Genomic DNA, 20,381 nt, shown 5'->3' on the forward strand with positions numbered 1-20,381 from the left:
ACACTTGCAGGAGGGCAGAGTCTGAGAGATTAGGCCTACTGTAGTGTGGAGAGGGCAAACTATAGAGGGACACCGAATGCTCCATTAAATGGCAAAAGCCCACATTATCCACCACCGCGAGGGGCTGGTCATCCAGTTAAATAAATTCTATAATCCTCTCTGTTATTTATTTATTTATTTATTTGTTTAGAATTTTTGCTGTCATGGGGTGATTGATCTAGTTTTTTCAGGGAATCCTCTATGTTTGCTGCTTGAGCTCAGACTTCTTCTGAGCTTCTTTGAGAACTTTGAGAACTCCTTGTACTCCTTCAGATGGTATTACTTCAAGTGTCTGGTTAAATTAGTAATTATATAATTAGTAGTTGTATAATTAACTCTGCTTCTTCCACCCCTCGAAACACTTGCATTGCAAACATTACAATTAGCTGTTTGACTGCTTTCGGTCTCCAGTTTAAATTCCAGACTGCAGGCATGATTGCTATGCAGCTACTTTTAAACCCTACGCCACGCTGCCATGAGTGGTGGATGACGCTAGTAGCCTATATGGCAAAAAAAATTGCAATTTGCATAAATGGATTTGTGGGGGAGAATTACATAAATAGGCCTAAATAAATAAATGGATCGAAGGTTGATCAAATACATCAAAATTTACCAGGATCGGACCTGATTCCGTTACTGGATCGGTGCGTATTTCCATGGCTTCCAAATCCATACAAGATGTCAGATGATTTGGCATTTGTTCGAGAATCTGCAGGCTGTACGTTTTTTTGTTTTGTTCTGTTTTTTCTTCACTTGCTCTAGCGCAGTGTTCTCATCTGTGCTAGGAGAAGGCAGGTGCTTAATTTGTAGTTCGGTTCTCATACATTGACCATGGTGCAGGTCTGAAGCTGTTACTCCAGTAGTTGAGTGAGGTGTTGCTCTATAATCCATGAGGAAGGTTTGAATGAACAATACCCAGGGATCTCCTTGGATAGAAGGCAGGAGGCAATCCATCAAAACTTGATTAAATCTTTTGATTATCTAACTTGCACGAGGGTATACAGTATACAGTAGATTTGAGATTAAAGATTCCTCGCTCTTTCAGGAAATCAGAAAGAGTAGAAACAAACTGAGGTCCATGTCTGTCACCAGCTCTTTCCCTCTGGAGAAAACACTTGGATAACAATAGCAGAATCAACTCTGGGTGCAAAAGCAACTTCAGACCATTTACTGAAGTAATCTGCAAGAGTTATAGCATATACCTGGGTCTGCTGGTGCAGTCTCAAATGGTCCAACAATGATTTGACTTGACAATGACGATTTGTCATTCTGCCTGCATGTGTTTCTGTTTTGCGACCTTTCACATTAAATTCCAAGAATGTAGATTTACAGTAGATTAATAGTGGACTGTGTAGCTTTCAATCTAAGTACAATGATGTGTTGTGCGTAGCTTTATACTCAGTATTCTCTAATGGATATCCAACTTGTGGCCATTTACTAAAATAGCAAGTAATGCAATTCAGTGAAACAGTATTAGTGAACATAAGACGGGGCAATTACATTGCAATTCCTCTTTCTTCTTTCATTCTTTGCCCCCCCCAATAGAAATAGCATTATTATACAAGTCTAACAGGTGCTACAAATTGTGTTGAATTATGTATTCACTGAAACGCCTGTAGGTTATGATGTCACTTCCAGTAAGTGGAGGTAAATGTCAGTCAACAACTAGATGAAGCAAGTGCTTTCCAAAGTGCTGGTGACGGAACAATGGACATTTTACAAGCTGGTATGTCTGTAATTATAGCTTCCTACACATGTACAAGTTCAGTACAGTACAGTGAATCATTTGCTCACTTTCTGCCATTATTCAATGACCTTCATGCTTAATTAAAAGAAAAAAAAAGTACAAGGTCTTATACTTAAGAAAGTTTGGCGTTCCACTTTCTTGTGAGAACAATTGCGCCTTGGCTGTTAATAATCCTCGATGACTGCATAGCCAGTTAACTGTCTGTCTCTCCTCTCAGTATTCCCAGGGAGCCATGCAGGACAACAATGTAATGATGCCAATCCACATCATTAGTCAGTGAACTGATCAACAAAACATAATCAAATGAGAGTTGGAACAAAAAGCCAGAGCAGCGTGGGCAGCAGTTCTTTGGATCATTCATGGAGCGTCTGTGGAAGCCTTTGCTCCAGTCAGGGGCGAGGAGTTTCCAAGGGTCATTTGTCAGTAAATATCAATCAAACGCAGACAAACACAAGTGGCGGACAGAGCACAGATGTAAAGCAAAAGAGCATGAACACATTTCACAGTTGACTTGGCAGGGTTGGAGGATTAATTGTGCTAGAGTTAGCTAGCCTGGGAGGGCCCCCATACTTGGGAGGTGAGCAATTATAGCCGTTCAAGTTCCTGGTAGACTAGACTTTTAATATCCACTGTCATCCTGACATTTACAGCCCTCAGACACGGACTGACACATGCTGTGTACGTGCACATATGTGGGCAGAGATTAAGAGATTAAATGAGCACAACAGCAAGGCTCCCAAACACATTTGAGCACACACACTCACACATACATACAAAGAAACACATACATCCATACACTGTCTCATCCCCCTTCATACTGTCCTTACTTCCCTCAGGATTGTTGCCTGCTCATTTCCTTGAGTCATTAACTTGTATCCTCTTATCTTTCACTCTCCCTCCATCTATTCCTCTTTTCCCTCCACCCCACCCCCCCTCTCCCCCTGCGGTTTCTGTCACTTGTTCACAGACGAGTGGCCATTACATCGCTATGACCTAAATGTGTCACATCCCTCCCACTATTCCTCTCTCCCTCTTTCCCTCCTCCCGCTCTCTTCCTATATCCCTTCCTGTCCTTCTGGACATTTCTCAAAAAGTGTTTTTTTCTTTCACCGACTCCCACTTTGGGAAGTGTGAACGCTTTTGACCAGCATTGCAACTGCTGACCTTAGCACTATCTGTCTGGCTCAGTGTACTCTATGTGAGTATTTCCTCTCCTCTCCTCTCCTCTCCTCTCCTCTCCTCTCCTCTCCTCTCCTCTCTCCTCCTCTCTTCCTCTCTGGTAAGACCCAGTTAACAGTAAATTGTTGTTGTAGCAGCTCTGATCTGACAAACTCCCTGTATCCCCAAAGGTGTGTTCCCCTCTTCATCTAAAACACAAACTTGTGAGCAAGAGTGGACCATTAAATCTCTCATGTCTCTCATTGTTCACTACTGATGACAATAAAGTTACACACACACACACACACACACACACACACACGCACATACACACACACACAAAACATAATACTATGAATACAATGTGTCATCTATGTGTCCACTGTGTGTACTATGTGCTACATCATGGAGAGGATACTGTCTCTCCCTTCTCATCCATCCCATCCTGACCTGGCCTGTCCGCCCTCGTCTCCCTCTGGTCCCTATGTCAAACTCGGGTGTGTATCAGAGTGACGGCAGCTCCTTCCCATATTGATCCAGACAGTTAGTGACTCAGGAAACACAGAGAAGAGAACTGACAGCAGGCGGGGAGCATGCCCAAAAAGTTGCCGATTAGGAGCCTGTCACTTTCTTTTGACATTGCAGTTCAATGAGTTCTTCTGAACAGAGTTATTCTCACTTTGTGCATTTAACCATGATCAAAAAGGATGCTGGATTTGATGGAGACACTGTACATAACAAATCAAAAGGACATGTAGTGAATATATGATCCATCTCCATGGGAATCAATCTGATCAGTATACTGTAGATCTTCAGACTTACCCAAGCAAGCGGAGCCGTTGAGATTTGGCTCAAAGCCTTCATCACAGACACACCCTCCTACGGGAACCATCCATTCCCCTTCAGCATTGCAGTGCATGCGAGGGGCAGTGCCTCCTTGTGCTTTGCTGTTGGGGACGCACGTCCCGCTCACAGGCACTAAGGCAGTAGGTTCAGCCCCTGAGGGAGTGGCCGGGTAGGACGCCAAGTAGCGGCTGGTGGCTGGGCAGCGGCGGTAGAAGATAGACACGCCCATTAGGGAGACACAGGCGCCACTGTCGACAATGGCCAGGACGAACCTGAAACAAGGGTGAGGGGTCAAGGTGGCAGTCAAACCCTTGGGATTGAGGATAAATTAGTGTAGTGAAGTGATGGTTACCCGTTGCGTGTGAGCGGGGCGAAGCTGCGTGTCTTGATGTTGATCCGGCGGTATCGGTTGGGTTGATACTGGTGAGGCGAACTGGGCTCCACTTTGGAGAAACTCTTATCTGCTGCTATGGTGTCAATCTTCACCCAGCCCTCCCTGGTATCCTTCTCTCCACTGGAAGGCTGGAGTGAGGAAAGCGTAGAGTGGACAGGAGATGGAGAACAACAACGGTGGAGGGACGGAGAAGAGGGAACGATAATGAGTGGTCAATAGAAAACAAAATTGCATGGGAAGAAAATGTGGTTGACAGTATAAGGAAAAGGGTAGAAAAACAAGAGGAAAATTATGGACATTAAAATAAGATGGTTGGCAGATGAATAACAGAGATTGGATTGGATTGGAAAGAAACAGTGGAATAAATCAAGGGAAGAAAAACAGAAACGGCAAAGAAAAAAATGAAACAGACGATGAAAAGCAAATTCAAATAAAGTTCAGAGTTGTCCCATATTTTTCCAGCGAATGCGGTTGTCTCAGGCAAATGTATAACCTGTAGCAGTTTAGTGACGAGGGTAAATGTTGAGATCTACTCAGTCACAGTGGAGGTCCGTGTTCGACTCCCCCTGAGACTTTCATGGCTGCACTGCTTCCTGCCCTTCTGTGACTCTCCTCTTATTCCTCATCAGGCTTTGATTTGCATTTTTAAACAGCATCTCACGTTCCCTAAGGAGAAATGCATTCATCTATACAAATACTGCCTCCCTCCCTCCGTGACTGTGACTGCACATGTTAGCTGAGGCAGCAAGGGCTCAGCACTTTCAACCGTCTCAGAAAAAAAACAACAACGTGGTAACCGGTCTTTCCAGATACCACAAGGCTCGAGGCTGAGAGAACTTCTGATCACGAGTGTGAAATGGTCAATGTCGTTTATTTTATGCAGTTGAAGTGTAATTAGTGGGACTGAAGTGAGATCTCTGGAGACCACAGCAACACATTTTTGCATTTTGTAAACCGTGGTCCCCACGAGCATGTGCTTCACACCAGTGTGGCCTGGGGAGGCTGTCAATCTCCACAGCTGTTCTTGGCAAGCATAACAATAATCATGGTAATTATACAACTCCTCCTTGTCAAGGGATGATGAGAGGCTTTCCTGTTTTGGTGTAACATTAGCGTGACAATAATGAAATTTACATTTTACTTTGCTCATTATTCAGTCTGAATATTTTGCCTAGAGCAGTTTTCAGTGTTCCCAAAATAGCAGAGAAAAATAGAGGCTGTACATCCGATTGAATTCAATAGTAAATGGATGTTGCCAAAACAGAGGATCATAGTTACTAAACAATTCAAAATCCCAATTTTCTTTGTTTACCCATCCACTTTGTCTCTGAAAGGATGCTGAGATGCCAGAGAAAATTTTATTTCTGGCAACACACCTGAGCATGCCTGGACTACTAACCAGACATGCAGGGCAAACGGCCTGGGCCTCAAAACCCCAGGTTCACCAGTTTATAAAATTGTAATTTAATTAAAAATGTAAATTTGCCCTTTCAGACAAATTTGCATACTTCTCAGCAATCTTGAAGTGTGTATTGAACAGTTTTTAGTATAATTTGCCTTACTTATCTGATGGGACAGGCATTTTACAGGTGGGTAAATCGAGGGGGGGCCGGGGTACGGGGGCCTACTATTGCTATTTCACTGTAACACACTGGGGGGTCCAAAGTTGGAAATCAAACACAGCCAGAGGAGACATGTAAGGCTGACATTATTGCAGGCAGGACTTATTGGTTACATTAAACACTACAGAGGAGGACTTTTTGTTCAATTTCCCCTTGGGGATCAATTAAGTTCCTCTTATCTCATTAAAGTAAAATTATGGTACAGAAGGTGTAGCTTGTTCAGGTTTCCTTCATGACACTTAAAATATACCCTAATCACCATGTAAATACAACAATGGTAATTACTTGGCAATTGCAATCTACCTGACACTGTTACTGCTCTTTCGCCTCACCTCAGCAGCCCAGGTCCTCTCCAGTTCCCTCTGGGAGTCGGCCTGCTTGTAGTAGAGGGTGAGCGTCTCTCGGCAGGTGGGCGATGGTGAGCGCAGGCTGGCACAGTCACGCACAGAGAAACGCAACGTGACAAACACCCGTGGCGCTGAGTGGCGGTACAGGAAGGGTGTAGCCAACCAGTTGTCTTGGAGACGGGGGTTTTGGTTGACATTACAGACCTCGAAGGTTCGTATGAGCTTCCCACGGTCGTCCAGAACGCTGACCTCATCCCACTGAGAGAGACAAACTGTATTATGAGCTTGCATAAACTCAACTTTAAACAAGTGAAACATGATCTTGAACAGGCGGTCTTAGAATAGGCATTGTGTAAACTGTTAAGATCCTTGTATGTTTATGGTTTGCACACAGTTCTGAGTCTTCTCTCATACCTCAAACGATGGTTTATATGTTACAAGTTAAACATTCAGAATATTGCCAGTGCCTTTGACATGTGGCTCCTGTCCTTTGTCAACATCTCAGACCGTTGTTTGGCATCTTTATCCTTTGTGAGATATGTATGATATGGTATCTGTTTGCTCTGATTTAACACTATTTATCACTATGAAAGGCTTTCATTGTAACAGGTAACAGGGAAACCCATAAAAACTGTCCAAGAAAAATGCCATGTTGACCCCTTTTTCCTGAACAATTGCTCCATTGACCATTTTACATCTTTTCTAGAATAATCTTCTCTTCCTCCTCACTAGACACTGTGTTAGGGTGCAAAAAAAGGACTTTAGTAAAAAAAAGAAAAAGTGACACCACAAAAGTTAGCATTGATTTTTCATCAAATTTGTTGGTGTTTTGGGGTTTTGAAATATTTAGAGTAAATTTCTCTGATACACTTGAAAAATAAGAAATAAATACAAAATATGTCAACAATGCAACGAAAAGAGTGAGATATTAATGTGTATCAAAAATTCTGGCCCTGCCTATCTGTCCTGTCCTCAATGATCTAGGTCAGCTGTATGTCCTAGTAGTCCACAACAGACTTTCCACTGTGTAACAGCTGATGTAATTAGCTAATCAATGATTATAAGACCAGTAGTCAATTAAAGCACTTGACCATTTTAATTAGAGCATAACATATTTCAAGTGTTGGAGAGAAAACTATAATGATAGAGATAATTAATTTCTGTTCACTACCCATGCTAATATCCAGACAGCAAAACTCAGACTAAAACATAATCTAACAGATAATCTTGGCATTTTGCAATTTGTTCTAAATATGTGTGTTACACAATAGCATGACAAGCACTAGGCATATGATTTTCTCAAGTGACAGGTGCTTAGCTTTTACTTGCATGTTAAGTGCTTTGGCATTTGCATGTGTGCCATTGTTTGCATGTGAAGGGTGGTGGCAGCATGCACGGCTGTATGGCCTGGTTCGTGGCAACTCTTGTGTAGCACAACAGATTTTGTAATATTTTAGGGTAGCTGAATACTTAAGCTAATGGTTTGGGGCGTAAGATGCAAACGGTACCTACACAGGGAAAACCAAGCAGCACTAAGGCATGGCTTTGAATGAGAGTCTGTCAGATGAGTCAAAATGTAAATGTGGGCGTAGGGTTTAGTTTCACCAATTATACAGTACAGTGCCTCCGAGGATGAAAAGGCTCTGCTTTAAGCCTGTGTAGCCCTGAGTGACAAGCAGAGCCTTTTCTGTTGTAATACAGTGGAATTATGTATTAGGCCTCATCATCATTATGCTCTCTGCAACAATGGTAAGAGGACAAAAGGTCCTGACACCCTATCAGGGTGCATTTGGACAGTGTGTGTGTTTGTGTGTGTGTGTGTGCATTATGTGTGTGTTGAGTGTGTGTGTCTGTGTTTGTGTATGCGCATGCACCTCACGTCTCCGTGTGTTGTTCCGAGCACCAATATGGAACAAAAATCTTTGTACCATCACACATGAGAGAGTGCATTCATATTTGGTCCAATTGGAATAATGATAAGATCAGTGAGCAGATAGAAAGCGTCTGAGGTGGTGTCAGCCTAATGGAGTGAAAGGACAGTTTCTCTCTCACAGGCCCTGATTCACTCTTTCTCTCAGTCCAGGGAGCGAGGGAATCAGATGGAGGGGGCAAGGCAGAGCAAGGGGTAGGGTGTGTGTGTGTGTGTGCGTGTGTGTGTGTGTGTGTGTGTGTGTGGGGGGGGGGGTTGGGGGGAGACAGACAGAGAGTAGGGAGAGTGAAAAGTGGGAAAATAGTAGGGTGAGAGAGAGAAAGATAGTGTTTATGTCCATGTGGGTACCAATTTGTATACAGTATGTGTGTGTGTGTGTGTGTGTGTGTGTGTGACACAGAGGAGTGAGGTAGCTGCAGTAAAAGCCTGGCCATGTGGTGAGGTAGGGACTCAGGTAAACAGAGTGACTGCGACTGAGCACAGGTCTCCATGTGTGACATTGCGTGCAGCGCGCTTCTGTACCTTTGTGAAAAAGCACAGCTCTCATTTGTTTTGTTTCTCTGACCCCCTCCTCCTCTCCTCCCCTTCCCCCCATTTTGCTCTCTCGCTTTCTCCCTCCCTCAGGAAAGAAGAAAAAAAAAAAACGGGCAGATTGGGGAGGAGGGGTGGATGAAGCAGTGGAAAAAAAAAAAGAAAGAGGGACGACTCATCTTCGTGATTTAATTTGAACCGAAATGCCGGAGAACCACGCAATCTCTCCAGTGACAGAGGACAGGGAGGGGCAGGGCCTTGGACACAGGCAAGGACACACACAAACACACAGAAACACAGAAACACACACACACATGAAGACATATGCAATTGCAGACACACGAACTAACACGCACACACACGCAATAAAAGAAGAGCGATGGAAAATAGAGGGAGCGAAAAGCAGGGAATACGGCAAGGAGTAAGGAGTGTACTTAGATACTGCAGGGAAACGAGGGGAGGAGTGGAGATGGAGTTGGGGGATAAAAGGAGAAGAAAACGAGGCAGGGACCCGGTGGCATTGGGACAGTGAAGGGCAAAGAGAGAGAAAGATTAAAAGAGGGATAGAGGCGGCAAGGGATAGAGACAAAGAGGCAGAGGGACTCGGTACGTCAAAGGAATGGAAAGAGAGCGAGAGAGCGAGAAAAAGCAGGGGGAGCGCACAGTAAAGGAAGAAAAAAGAATATCCACAGACCCTCAAGCAAAAGAAAAGATGGGATCTGAAGAGAAAAGTGAGGAAAGGGTTAAAGAAGAACACACACACACACTCTCTCTCTCTCCTCTCTCTCTCTCTAGCCCTCCTCCCCTCTCTCGATCTGTCTTTCTACTTCTCTCAGCTTGATGCCCCGGGTCAAATAACCATATCTCCATCTCAGAAGCACTTCTCATCTAGGGACCATAAAGAAAGAAAAAAAAAAAAACTCATGCAAATGCATGACCTCCTCACACACACACACACACACACACACACAAACACACACGCAAATGAATGAACCCCTCAGAGCTGTCGGCATCATGGTTCACCAGTTCCTAACACACACTAGGCCCTTATTAACCAAACAACATGTACAATTATGCCCTAGCACTGGAGGCCAGACTATGGCGATAATAACAGCGCGTGAAGCAAGTCAATGAGTATAGTTTACTGTAAGGTGAGATAAAAGGCAGATGTGAATATGTATGTGTTCTTTATGCTTGCCAGATGTCGCGAAGAGACTACAGTAGGTCCATTATGTCCTTGTTGAACCACGCACGTCTGAAATGCCTGTGGTAGCTGCTCGTCATTGTTGGCTGTCTTGTTTGCCAAGACGCTCGCAACTGGCATGCATCTAACTAGCGCTAAGCTAGTTGTCACTGGTTTTCATTTCTTGGAGAGTGTAATACTCTCAACTTAACATAAACATATTGTACATATAGGTACAATCCAAGAATGATTTGGTTCTGCTGTGGGAGAGCGAGGACTTGGCATAGGAGTAACAAGTATACAGTATGCGCTGCTTTCTCTAATGCAATCCGACTGATTATTTCAAGGATGACGGCAATGAAAATGATGTATATATGTTATGATGTAGGCATATTAGTATTGAGCCGCAATCATTCACAGATGAATGATTTTAACTGACCCAGGATTTGACCCTACTTCAGTCACGCTAGCACACGCACTCACACACGCACCCTCACACCCGGCTTACCCCTGTGTCTGGATAGGTGGTCCAGCCCAGTTCTGAGGTAGACTCTGTTGTGTCCAGCAGCATCACTGAGAGGTGAGGAAGGAGAGACAGAGACAGGTTATAATAAAACACGAAAAAAAGGTTTACAGCCTCCAGCTTAATTCTGTTAATTCTGCTCAACAGTTGCAAGCTGACCTTGAATGAGTGATTAAACAGTAAATCCATCCTGAAACATAATTCTAGTAATTGTGAACATGAGCTACTCTCTGAAAACCTAACACCAGAGAATGAAGACTGTGTGATTCTGTGATGTTGTCAAGAGACAAAATGTGGAGCTGCTCCAGCGACACTAGAAACAACCAAAGTACAAACTTGAGATGGACTTTGTGGAGTAATAGTGTTTTTTGAGCTTTTACATTCAAATGACCTATTTCCTGTTGTAATGCTAAGTGTTACAAACCAGGAGATTGATTGGGCTGCGTTCGTCCATCCGTCAGACACCACTGTTGACAAAACGTGAAGTGATGCTGCATCTTCACACAGTGTTCCAGTATTTAAACATTACACTGATTGGCCTAATTGAGGCTATAATTAAAGGTCTTTTTTTGTAACCTTTCGGACACCACTGGTTCGATTTGGACGACACTTGGAGGGAAGATGCATCTTGGCACCGGCGCTCAAAAAATTACACAGATTGACCTGATGGGGCACTATAATTAAAGGTCAAAATTTCAAACTTTGAAAGGCCACTACTGCTACTGTCAGGTTTTGATGCAACTTGTTGGGATGATGCATCTGATGCCCAAGGGGAACCTGCACTTGTGGGGGACGGCATGTTTACTGTTGCCTTGTTTTCTCTTTTGTTTCAAGCTTCAAGGAGACATGCTCATGTTCCCTTATCTAGAGTGATCATTCTAAAAGCATGACAATAACACATATGAACTGTATTTTGGAGTGTATTGTCCCATTTATTTGCAACAGTTAGAGCAGATTTTTATGTGTGTGGTTTGAGTGCTTTAAAAAAGCACACTGGCAAAGAAATCACAGACAAAAAGGAGTGCCTCTAATACTCAGTGCTGTGTACTGACACATGGCAGCTTCCCACACAAAACTGAGCTCTTGAATTCTCCATTAGTATTCCGAAACAGCGGTGGCTGTCATTCCTTCAGTCTGGCACAGTCTGCGCTGAGTACTGTTGAGAAGCCAGTGATTGAACACAAGCTAAAGTTTGCCGTGCCTTGAGTAAAGACAGCAGCACACACATCAGACTCCAGGTTTTGATGCTGGCACAGACTGAGTTAATATAGAAAAACACACACCATGGTGGATTGCTGGGGGCCATATTACAGTGATGCAGGAGCCATCCGCCTCAAATGAATAATTTCTTCATTTTTATCATACAATTTTCATGTTTTCATTTCCATTTAATGTCAGACAATCAGTCACAAGAGAAAATGAATCCGACACTCTTTCTCTTTCTGACAACCAGACAGACAGTGAGAGAAAATACAATCTAAATAATCATCACAGAAACAAGATGGGATTTGAAAAGGTGCCCAGGCTCACCAAAGCACCGATGACCCATACTGATGCCCCCCCCCCTCTCTTCCTCTGTCTCAAACACACATGCATTCAGGCTTCCACACACACACACACACACACACACACACACACACACACACACACACACTGACTCCCTCCACCTGTTTTCATCTTGATAAAACTCACTACTAAAACAAGAAACTGATATCATTTGTGGCTTATGACATCAAACCAACCACCCACCTACTCCCCCCGCTGCCCCGTCCTCCGACTCTGCAGTAAACAGATTTTTTCAGGATTATGCTCACAGATGGAGACCCTGCAAATCTGTCCTCCAATCCTTCATTTTCCCTCCTGCCTCTTCCTATATATGCCCCCCTCGGTCTCTCTTGTGGCCACTAGCTCTCTCTCTCTCTCTCTCTTTCTCTTTCTCTCTTTTACTAGAATCACACATTTTCCATGGAAGTCATCCCGAATTTTGATATGAATTGTGTTAGTATCAAGAAAAGAATACCAATGGACTATGACAGCTAAGGATTATATCCAGTCACAGGCATCAGAATGAATAGTTTGAGAAAAGCCTATTGTAGCGTATGTCTGGAAAGCTTGGCAGTTAGAAACACAGAGCCGATCAGGATAAAATCAGCTACAGGGAGGAGACTAAATCCACCAGGCCAGAATCACTAAAGCCTTTCAGAAGAATGACGATTTTCATTAGTGAATCACCTTTCCTGCCATGTTTTAGGAATTGATTGAAGCAGGATACACGCTGCACTCTTTCATATCACATCTGCTGCAGTCTAGCTGCAGGCAGTGTGTGATGGCTTGAAGCTGCCTATTGATTAGTTTTCAAAGCTGTTTGTCACTTGTCAAGAATCATCTGATCATATCCATCTCCTTGTCATCCTCCTTCTTTCGCAGTCACTCTGATAGTAAAAGTAATGAATGATCATCCCAGAAGAAAAAAAAAAAGAAGAAATATGAAAATACAATATAAAATATGAAGAAGGACTGCTTGGATCTGGTTAATGTGGAGGCAGAGAGGTTCTCGTTGGGGAACAGGTTTCTCAATAACCAAAACAACAACTTGACCAGTGAAAAAAACACACACACAAAATTTCTCAAAAACCAAGGTGCTCCGTTTGACAAAGATTTAAAAGCTTTTATTGTAGTGGCTCCATATTTAAAATGACTAACACATTCCAACCCACACAGATCTCATGTTGTTTTGGTTAATTAATGATCATTTTGTCCATTATACATGCCATGCATGATACACACACACTCACCTATGTATTCTGACCTCATTAAGCACAATCCTATTTATACCACATAAGAACACATACCCAAATGCTGCAAATGTGTCATTTTAAATTCAATTAACCCGCTGCTTTGGGGCAGAGGCATGCATAAATGATATAGAAAACTTTTTTGACATTAATATTTATGTCTGCACAATTTAGCTTCTTGTCATGGGGCCTGGGGACCAAAGGTCCTCACATTGCCTCTGCTCTTTGTGGGACAAACCTGTACATGAGGAGTATATGAGCAGTGCTCAGAGAACTTCATGCATGTCTCATTGCGTGACATTAGCATGTTGAATAATTCACAACAACATCCCAAGCGTTGAACGTTGAGTGCCGTGTAATGCACACCTTTCAAGGATTAGCTTGATCTAAGGCATCATTACTGGGTCTGGTCCACTGTAATAGGGTCTAAATTAATGATTTTTTATGGAAAAGTTTTAAGTAAAATGTTTGTGTGTGTGTGTGTGTGTGTGTGTGTGTGTTTGTGTGTGACAAAGTTGAACAAAAGAGAAGGACATCTGCTGCCAAGTCCACTTGCGTGCTTCAGTAAAAGCCCCTTTACTTAACTCCCAGACTGCCCCTCTACGAACACGGAGCGCTCCAGCATCACTGTTATTGGTCCATCTGAGGGGCAAGACACTCAAAGTTTGTCCCTGACAGATCTGAGAAGTGCTGAGTCCGCAATCTGGACCTGAGTGCTGTGTTAATGCATGGTGCTCGCCGGTCTCTCCCTCACTCCATCACGTCTTCCTGCTCCACTCCATTCTTTTCCTCGCTCTGCCACTACAGTCGATACCTCTCTCCTTTCCTACCTCCATCGGTCCCTTGTCCCTCTCACCCTCCCCCCTTCTCTCCATGTGTGTATTATTCATCTATAAAGTGACAGTGGGGTAGGCATCTCTGTACCTTAAATAAGGAGATACATTGCTCCATTATTGATGCCGGCCACTGCCAGATCCACTGTTTGTTTGGGAAGGGCTGTGATACCGGAGAGTGAAAGAAAGAAAGAAAGAAAGAAAGAAAGAAAGAAAGAAAGGAAGAAAGAGACAGAGAGAGAGAAAGTAGATCCGAAAGAAAGGGGCACGATTATGAAACAGGAAAGAGAGGGGGATGAGGGGAGGACGGAGACAGATTGTGTGCGTGCATATGCATCTTTCGCTCTTTTCCCCCTCTTTCTCGCTCTCTGCTGTGGGTGTGAACGCTCTGCTCTACGGTGCAGAGGTGACCTGCATTAGTTTATGACTGTCCCCAATGCCGCTGGAGTGTTCACTACTTCAGCTGAGTGACCCTCTCTGCTCTCTCAATCCGTCTCTCTCCACCCAACACTTTCCTCTCTGTGTGGTCATGCATGCTCTGACACTCTCCGGTGCTAAGTGTAGCGCTGTCTTTCATGTCACGCCTCTTTGACAGCAGATGTATGCTACTTTGCCACACTTTCCAGGCAATAGAGCCCCTTGACACTCAACAAAAAAAAACAAAAAAAATCGGTGTTAATATTAATGTAGAGTAGAGGTGTGTGTGTATAATGCCTCAACACCATCTGGGAGAACTAACTAAATGCACCTGCAAAAAAATATATTCACACATTGGAGCTCAGCCACTCACGCCTTGCAAAGCAAACACACAAACATCCACAGGTACTGGCTTAGGGTAACAGTAATACACACACACTCACACACACACACACACGCACACACACATATTCACAAATGTTCCCACAGTCCAAGCCTACAAGCATTCTAAGCAGCGGTCAGGTTGTGTTTTGTCTTGTGTCCACTCATCCGCCCATCTCCACCCATTCTTAATATGCTCCAGATGCTCCCACCCACAGACAGTCAGCCAAGGACATGGCCTACCCCAAAACCATCATTACCAACAACCACAGGGAGAGAGTGATATGCAGAGACAGAGGGAGAAGAAGGAGGGGGGGGAGGAGGAGGAGGAGGAGGGTGGAGGAATGAGGAAGGAGGGGGATTAACGTGATTCCAGAAATAAGCATGCACATGTCAGAGGGAGTTATCAAAACTTCTCTCGCGGTTATGCTGAATGAAAGTGCTGCTGGAACATACAGCACTTAAGCCATGATAGATGACGGAGCAAAGCCTGTAATGAAGAAATCTCTGAACAGGCAGCAACAAGATCAGGTAGGAGGACATTGCTCATTTGGAAGAAACTGAACCTCTTTCTTGATGACAAAAAAAGTAGGAGTGGTTTCCCATTCAGGCGGCTGGCTTCTCGTAACCTATTCAATGTTAACATTTTCCTCAGCTTTTCCTCCCTCTTATCTCAAACCTTTGATTACTGTACCTGGAGGCGAAGGCTCCTTGTTTCAAACAAAGAACAATCAGCTCTAGACCAGATTAGACACATTCTGGCTGTGACTGAATTTTAGGTTTAGAAAAGCCTCCATTTGGTAAGCAAGTACCAATCATGACGGAATTCACTGAAAGATAGAGCTGAACTAGACAAAATTTTGTGGAAAAATACTCCCGTATTATCAACCTCAATCACACAGTGGGGCTACAAAAGAGAAATGTGTCCCATAACTCCTAAACGAGACCCTGTAGATTCACCCTATTTGCCCAAATCAAACTTTGGTGTAGTAGTAGCTAGTGAGGAATCAAAACTTAAGAACGAAATACAAAACTTGCTCCTAAACAGCAGTGAGCACTCCATCAACAGAAAGGTGGACTCACTGGCTGAACCTGCTGTAAAAAAAAATGTCTTCACCATCTCCACCCCTACTGGCCACTAAGAAGAAAAGATTTTGGAGTGCGCAGGTTACTGATATCACGTTACATGATTTCTGGATATTGCAGTCCTCAAAATTCAAACAATTAGCTCTTGCTCCATTGGGGGCTGCCAACATGTGAATTGCCTAGTGCAGCTTTAATGCAAAATTTCAAAGTTGCATACTCATTCCATTATTGTGACAATAGTCCATACCATGCATTCATATTTCAGTTTGGCTTTGGCTCTAATTCATTGCCTCTCCACATATTATCTGCGACGGTATCTGCCATTGCACTGACTGAGTCAGGGCAGAGAGTCTTGGCTCCCAATCCCCTGAAGGGTTCAACCTCTCATATCACAAATAGGCAGATGTGTGACTCATTTGTGGAAAACTGGCCTACTGCCACGCTACCACGCCTCCCAGCTCACACAGAAAGTCCTTTTGCTTGTAATAATGAGATGCAAAAACGTGGCTCAACTGCTAAAAACAAAGCCTGGTCACACCTTGGGGTCACGGTGTCAGCGGACGTGATGGGGATGCTGTGTCCTCCGCTCCATCACGTGACTCCTCTCTTCATGCGACCCGGTGCCAGTGCGGGCCGGGGGGACAGAGGCTGGCAGCCTTTAACTGCTGTTAGTGGCACCAGTCCCGTTGAACTCCCACTGTGACAAGCGTGTCATATTTTTATCACACTTTCTCCAGTGTATCAGGTCCAAAACAGACGGCTTATCACACCCAGGATGAGGCTGGTAATCTGCCTAATTAATACCCAATTAATTCCAGACTAACTGAATGCAGGAAAGTTGGTCCAGATGACCTTAGAGTGAGAATGTCAACATGGCTGAAGGTCTATATGGCCCATACAGCTAACAGTAGCATATTTTGGCCTATTCCGTTACAGATTACACAAACAAAACCTTTTGAGTTGTTTGGATTTCATACAGAAAAAAAAATATATATATTGACACTGGAATTAATATAAGACAGTAAAATTAGTAGCCTATGCACAATTTAAATGCCAACAGAAGCTTATTTTCTTTCCACCACACGTGTTATGAAAATCAGAAGAGATTACCTTATGGGTTATGACATAAATTTCACGGATGATACTAGGTTAATTTAAGGACATACATAGCTCAATGAGCATCACTGCAGCTCCACTCAGCCATGACATAAAAATGCTGGAGGGGCATCAGGTGTTCCTCCTGTACAGGCTTCCACAGTAGTGTGCTGTGTTAATCCGATGGAAACACGCAATCCTCAGTACAGATCTAGTGAATCAGAGGACAGCCTTGTAGCTTCACATCAACACCTCACGTCAACAATGCATGTGGGCGTACACTTCAACACTTGTGTGATGTGTAAGTGATAAATCCATTGCCCTGTCACTCACATGCTCTCTAGCTTTTCTGCACACATAGATGCAGCTAACTTTCATACTCTCAGCTGCAAAGCACAAAGGACAAATACACTTAGCCTGAATACACAAGTAATGGCATCTACTCCCAACGCACAATAGGTTTTGACAGTCATGGAAACACAGATATTATTTCAGCACATAGAGACAGCAGCAGAGTAGACAGTAAACAGTAGACATATCAGTTAACAGACAAACCATAGCCAGCCAGTCCAGACAGACACGTCATTTACTGACGTTCACTCAAAGCCGCCGCAGCCGCCAAATCCTCCGTCCGTGGCATAACTAGATGTTTCATTTTATGTGGTTTTACATGCTATTGGGTTAATACTGTATTATGGAGAGCTCTCTTTCAATTACACAAACAGAGTCAGTAGGCCAGTAACACTGTGCGGCCCATTCCCTTCTCTCTCTCTCTCTCTCTCTCTCTCTCTCTCTCTCTCTCTCTCTCTCTGTCTCATCTTAGTCCAGACCATCTGTTACAAACGCAGCTCAAATCTGTGGCATGAGGCCAAGATTTAAGTTCCCTCAGTTACGGACTATTACTGACACACACACAGACACACCTAGCAGCCATAAACACCTTTATAAAGCCAACAGGAGAGTGAGAGTGAACAGTTGCACATTGCAGCCCTTTCCAACGCAGCCATACAGCCAAGTCCTTTGAGAGTAATTGCGTGCTGCTGACTGCTGAAGCCTCCTCAAGTGATGGGGACAGGATGTAGGAGCAGGAGCTATGTATAGGCAGACACAGACAGAAGATGCACGTACAAGTATGCATACACATGCACACGCGGGTATACACAGATGTGCGCTCAGACGTACACACTTACACACTTACACACACAGACCATGCACACAAGGACATAATGACAGCTTGAGTCATCAAATTATTACTCAGGTTTCTCAAATCAACCCACTCCAATCTGACAGAATACTTCATGCATGTAGTTTCGTTTAGCTATGCAGGCTCCCCCCACAGTCTCTCTCTCTCTCTCTCTCTCTCTCTCTCTCTCTCTTTTTAAGACATATAGTATTTCCATTTATACAGACAAGGCGTGAAGAGTTAAGAGGGCGAGAGAAGAGGAGGCACATCCAGTGAGGAGACTCTGGAGAAAGGGGCACTGATAGCAGCACTGGGAGGGGGCGGGGGTCTCTGGCTGTCACATCCATGAGATCATGAGTGGCGCGCGGGTGGGGGTGGGGGGGTGTCACTGAGTACATAGGCAAAGAGAAGGGGGTTATGCAACTTATTATTCATTTGGCCCCTGCCCTATTTTCATATTCCTTTGTTGTGAGAGCTTGACAGGCCCCAGTGTGCACCTGGCACTTCCATGCCAACAAAGTCCTATCTGATGTGCTGCCACAGTGACACACACAGATGCAAGCATGTGCATTCATACACACACACAAACATACTCGTGCGCACAGTCACACTCAAACACAATAATACACACGCAGAGCACACAAAACTAACACACTCAAAGGGCTGCATGAGCGGGGGAAAAGGTGGTAATTATTCAGGGGTCCCAAACTGGAGGTGGAGCCCTGAAAAGTCTGGATGAATCGCACTTTCTCATGGTCCTCTGGCCTTATGTGCTTGAGTTTCACACCTTGTCAAGGTGCCCAGAATTCCCAACAGAGCCTCTGCATATACTTAAAGACATAATACAGAAGCGTACCAAGTGTCCATCCTTCGCTTGTGGACACACAAAGCACACAACGAGTGCGCTGCGTAAACTCTCCATCACCGATAAACAAAACGTGCAATACTTCTACTCACACTTGTGATCACAGATTTGATATAGTTAGTATAAGTTAGTTCTTACCTTCCTCAGCTGAATTGGGCTGGAGAAACAGACAGAGAGACAGAAAGACACTCCACATCTCCACTACAGAATGACACTAACAGAGAGAGGGAGGGAGAGAGCATGAAAGAGAGGGAAAGAGGGAGATAGAATGAGTGCGTGTGATAGAGCAAGGAGGGGGGCCAGGAGGCGGAGTCTGTTTGCTCTCTTTATCTGAGAGAGAGAGAGAGAGAGAGAGAGAGAGAGACAGAGAGAGAGAGAGAGAGAGATGGATGGATGGATGGGAGGAGAAAAAATATTTACAGAGCAAAACCGAGACAGCAGCACATACAATAAGTACTATGCCAAGTGAGGAAGTAAACAACCCATTGTTGTCACAGAGACAGCGAGAGAGAGCGACCAAGAGAGAGAGTGAGAGAAAGAAAGAAAGAGACCAAAAGAGAGTGTGTGTGAGAGAGAGAGAGAGAGAGCAAAAAAAGAGAAGAAGAGAATGAGAGAGAACGAGAGAAAGAGAACAAGAGAGAGAGAGAGAGAGAGAGAGAGAGAGATGGAAAAAAAGAATAAACAAGTTTGGCTAGTCTCTAGAAGAACTGTCTAGACACGCCAGACAATGTCCTTTCCAGCTCTCCTTCAATACCTCACACACAAATTATTGCAGGGCCGACTGGCAGACTGGCAGACTGACAGACTGACAGACGCAGCATGGAGATGTGGCATCCCTCACATTTCTGAATATTGTACAAACTTGCATTTTTCAAGCTGTGGCATGTGAGAGTGCCCAAGTTCTTTTCCTTTTTTTTCTCTCTCTCTCTCTCTGTTATATTTTATGGAAAATAAACATAATTTAGACACATTTTTGGATGCTCTCCATCCTTCATGTGGCTTACTGCTCCTCTTCCTAACACCCCCCCCCCCCCCCCCCCCCCCCCCTGTCTCCCAGACACACTCCTCGCCTCACAGGATTGCTCATCCAGACAGTATCTAGACACGCACACACACACACACACACACACACACACACACACACACACACAGTGCTGAACATCCCGTCATCCCCCCAGTCCATGTATGCCTCTCGCTGGTCAGACCGCAGTACTGCAGCTTGTTGATAGGCTTTCATGCCCCAGTTCACTGCAATGACTTAGAGTTCAGTAGACTCTTCCAGGGAGATGCTGCTTATTGGCTTGACACAGTTAGATGGCCCCATTCCAGGCCGGCCGGGGGCCCTTTACCCTAGGCGCTGCGCTCTGGGGGGGTATAAGGTACAGAAGGTAAAGTAAAGAGGGAAA

General features: G+C 44.2%; 1 protein-coding gene across 1 annotated transcript in view; it reads right to left on the bottom strand.

The window, feature by feature from the left end:
* Positions 1 to 19,198, bottom strand: part of ephb6 (eph receptor B6) — a 34,264-nt gene extending 15,066 nt beyond the window's left edge. Inside the window, exons 1-4 of the mRNA XM_078286937.1 lie at positions 19,114 to 19,198; positions 10,306 to 10,370; positions 4,143 to 4,312; positions 3,767 to 4,062 (exon numbers count right to left, since the gene is read on the bottom strand). Of these exons, the coding sequence (XP_078143063.1) occupies positions 3,767 to 4,062; positions 4,143 to 4,312; positions 10,306 to 10,370; positions 19,114 to 19,171 (589 nt within the window). The 5' untranslated portion in view covers positions 19,172 to 19,198. The remainder of the gene's footprint in view (positions 1 to 3,766; positions 4,063 to 4,142; positions 4,313 to 10,305; positions 10,371 to 19,113) is intronic.
* Positions 19,199 to 20,381: the final 1,183 nt, after the last annotated feature.

The sequence above is a fragment of the Centroberyx gerrardi genome, chromosome 12, assembly GCF_048128805.1.
Source record: "Centroberyx gerrardi isolate f3 chromosome 12, fCenGer3.hap1.cur.20231027, whole genome shotgun sequence".
Lineage (NCBI taxonomy): Eukaryota > Metazoa > Chordata > Actinopteri > Beryciformes > Berycidae > Centroberyx > Centroberyx gerrardi.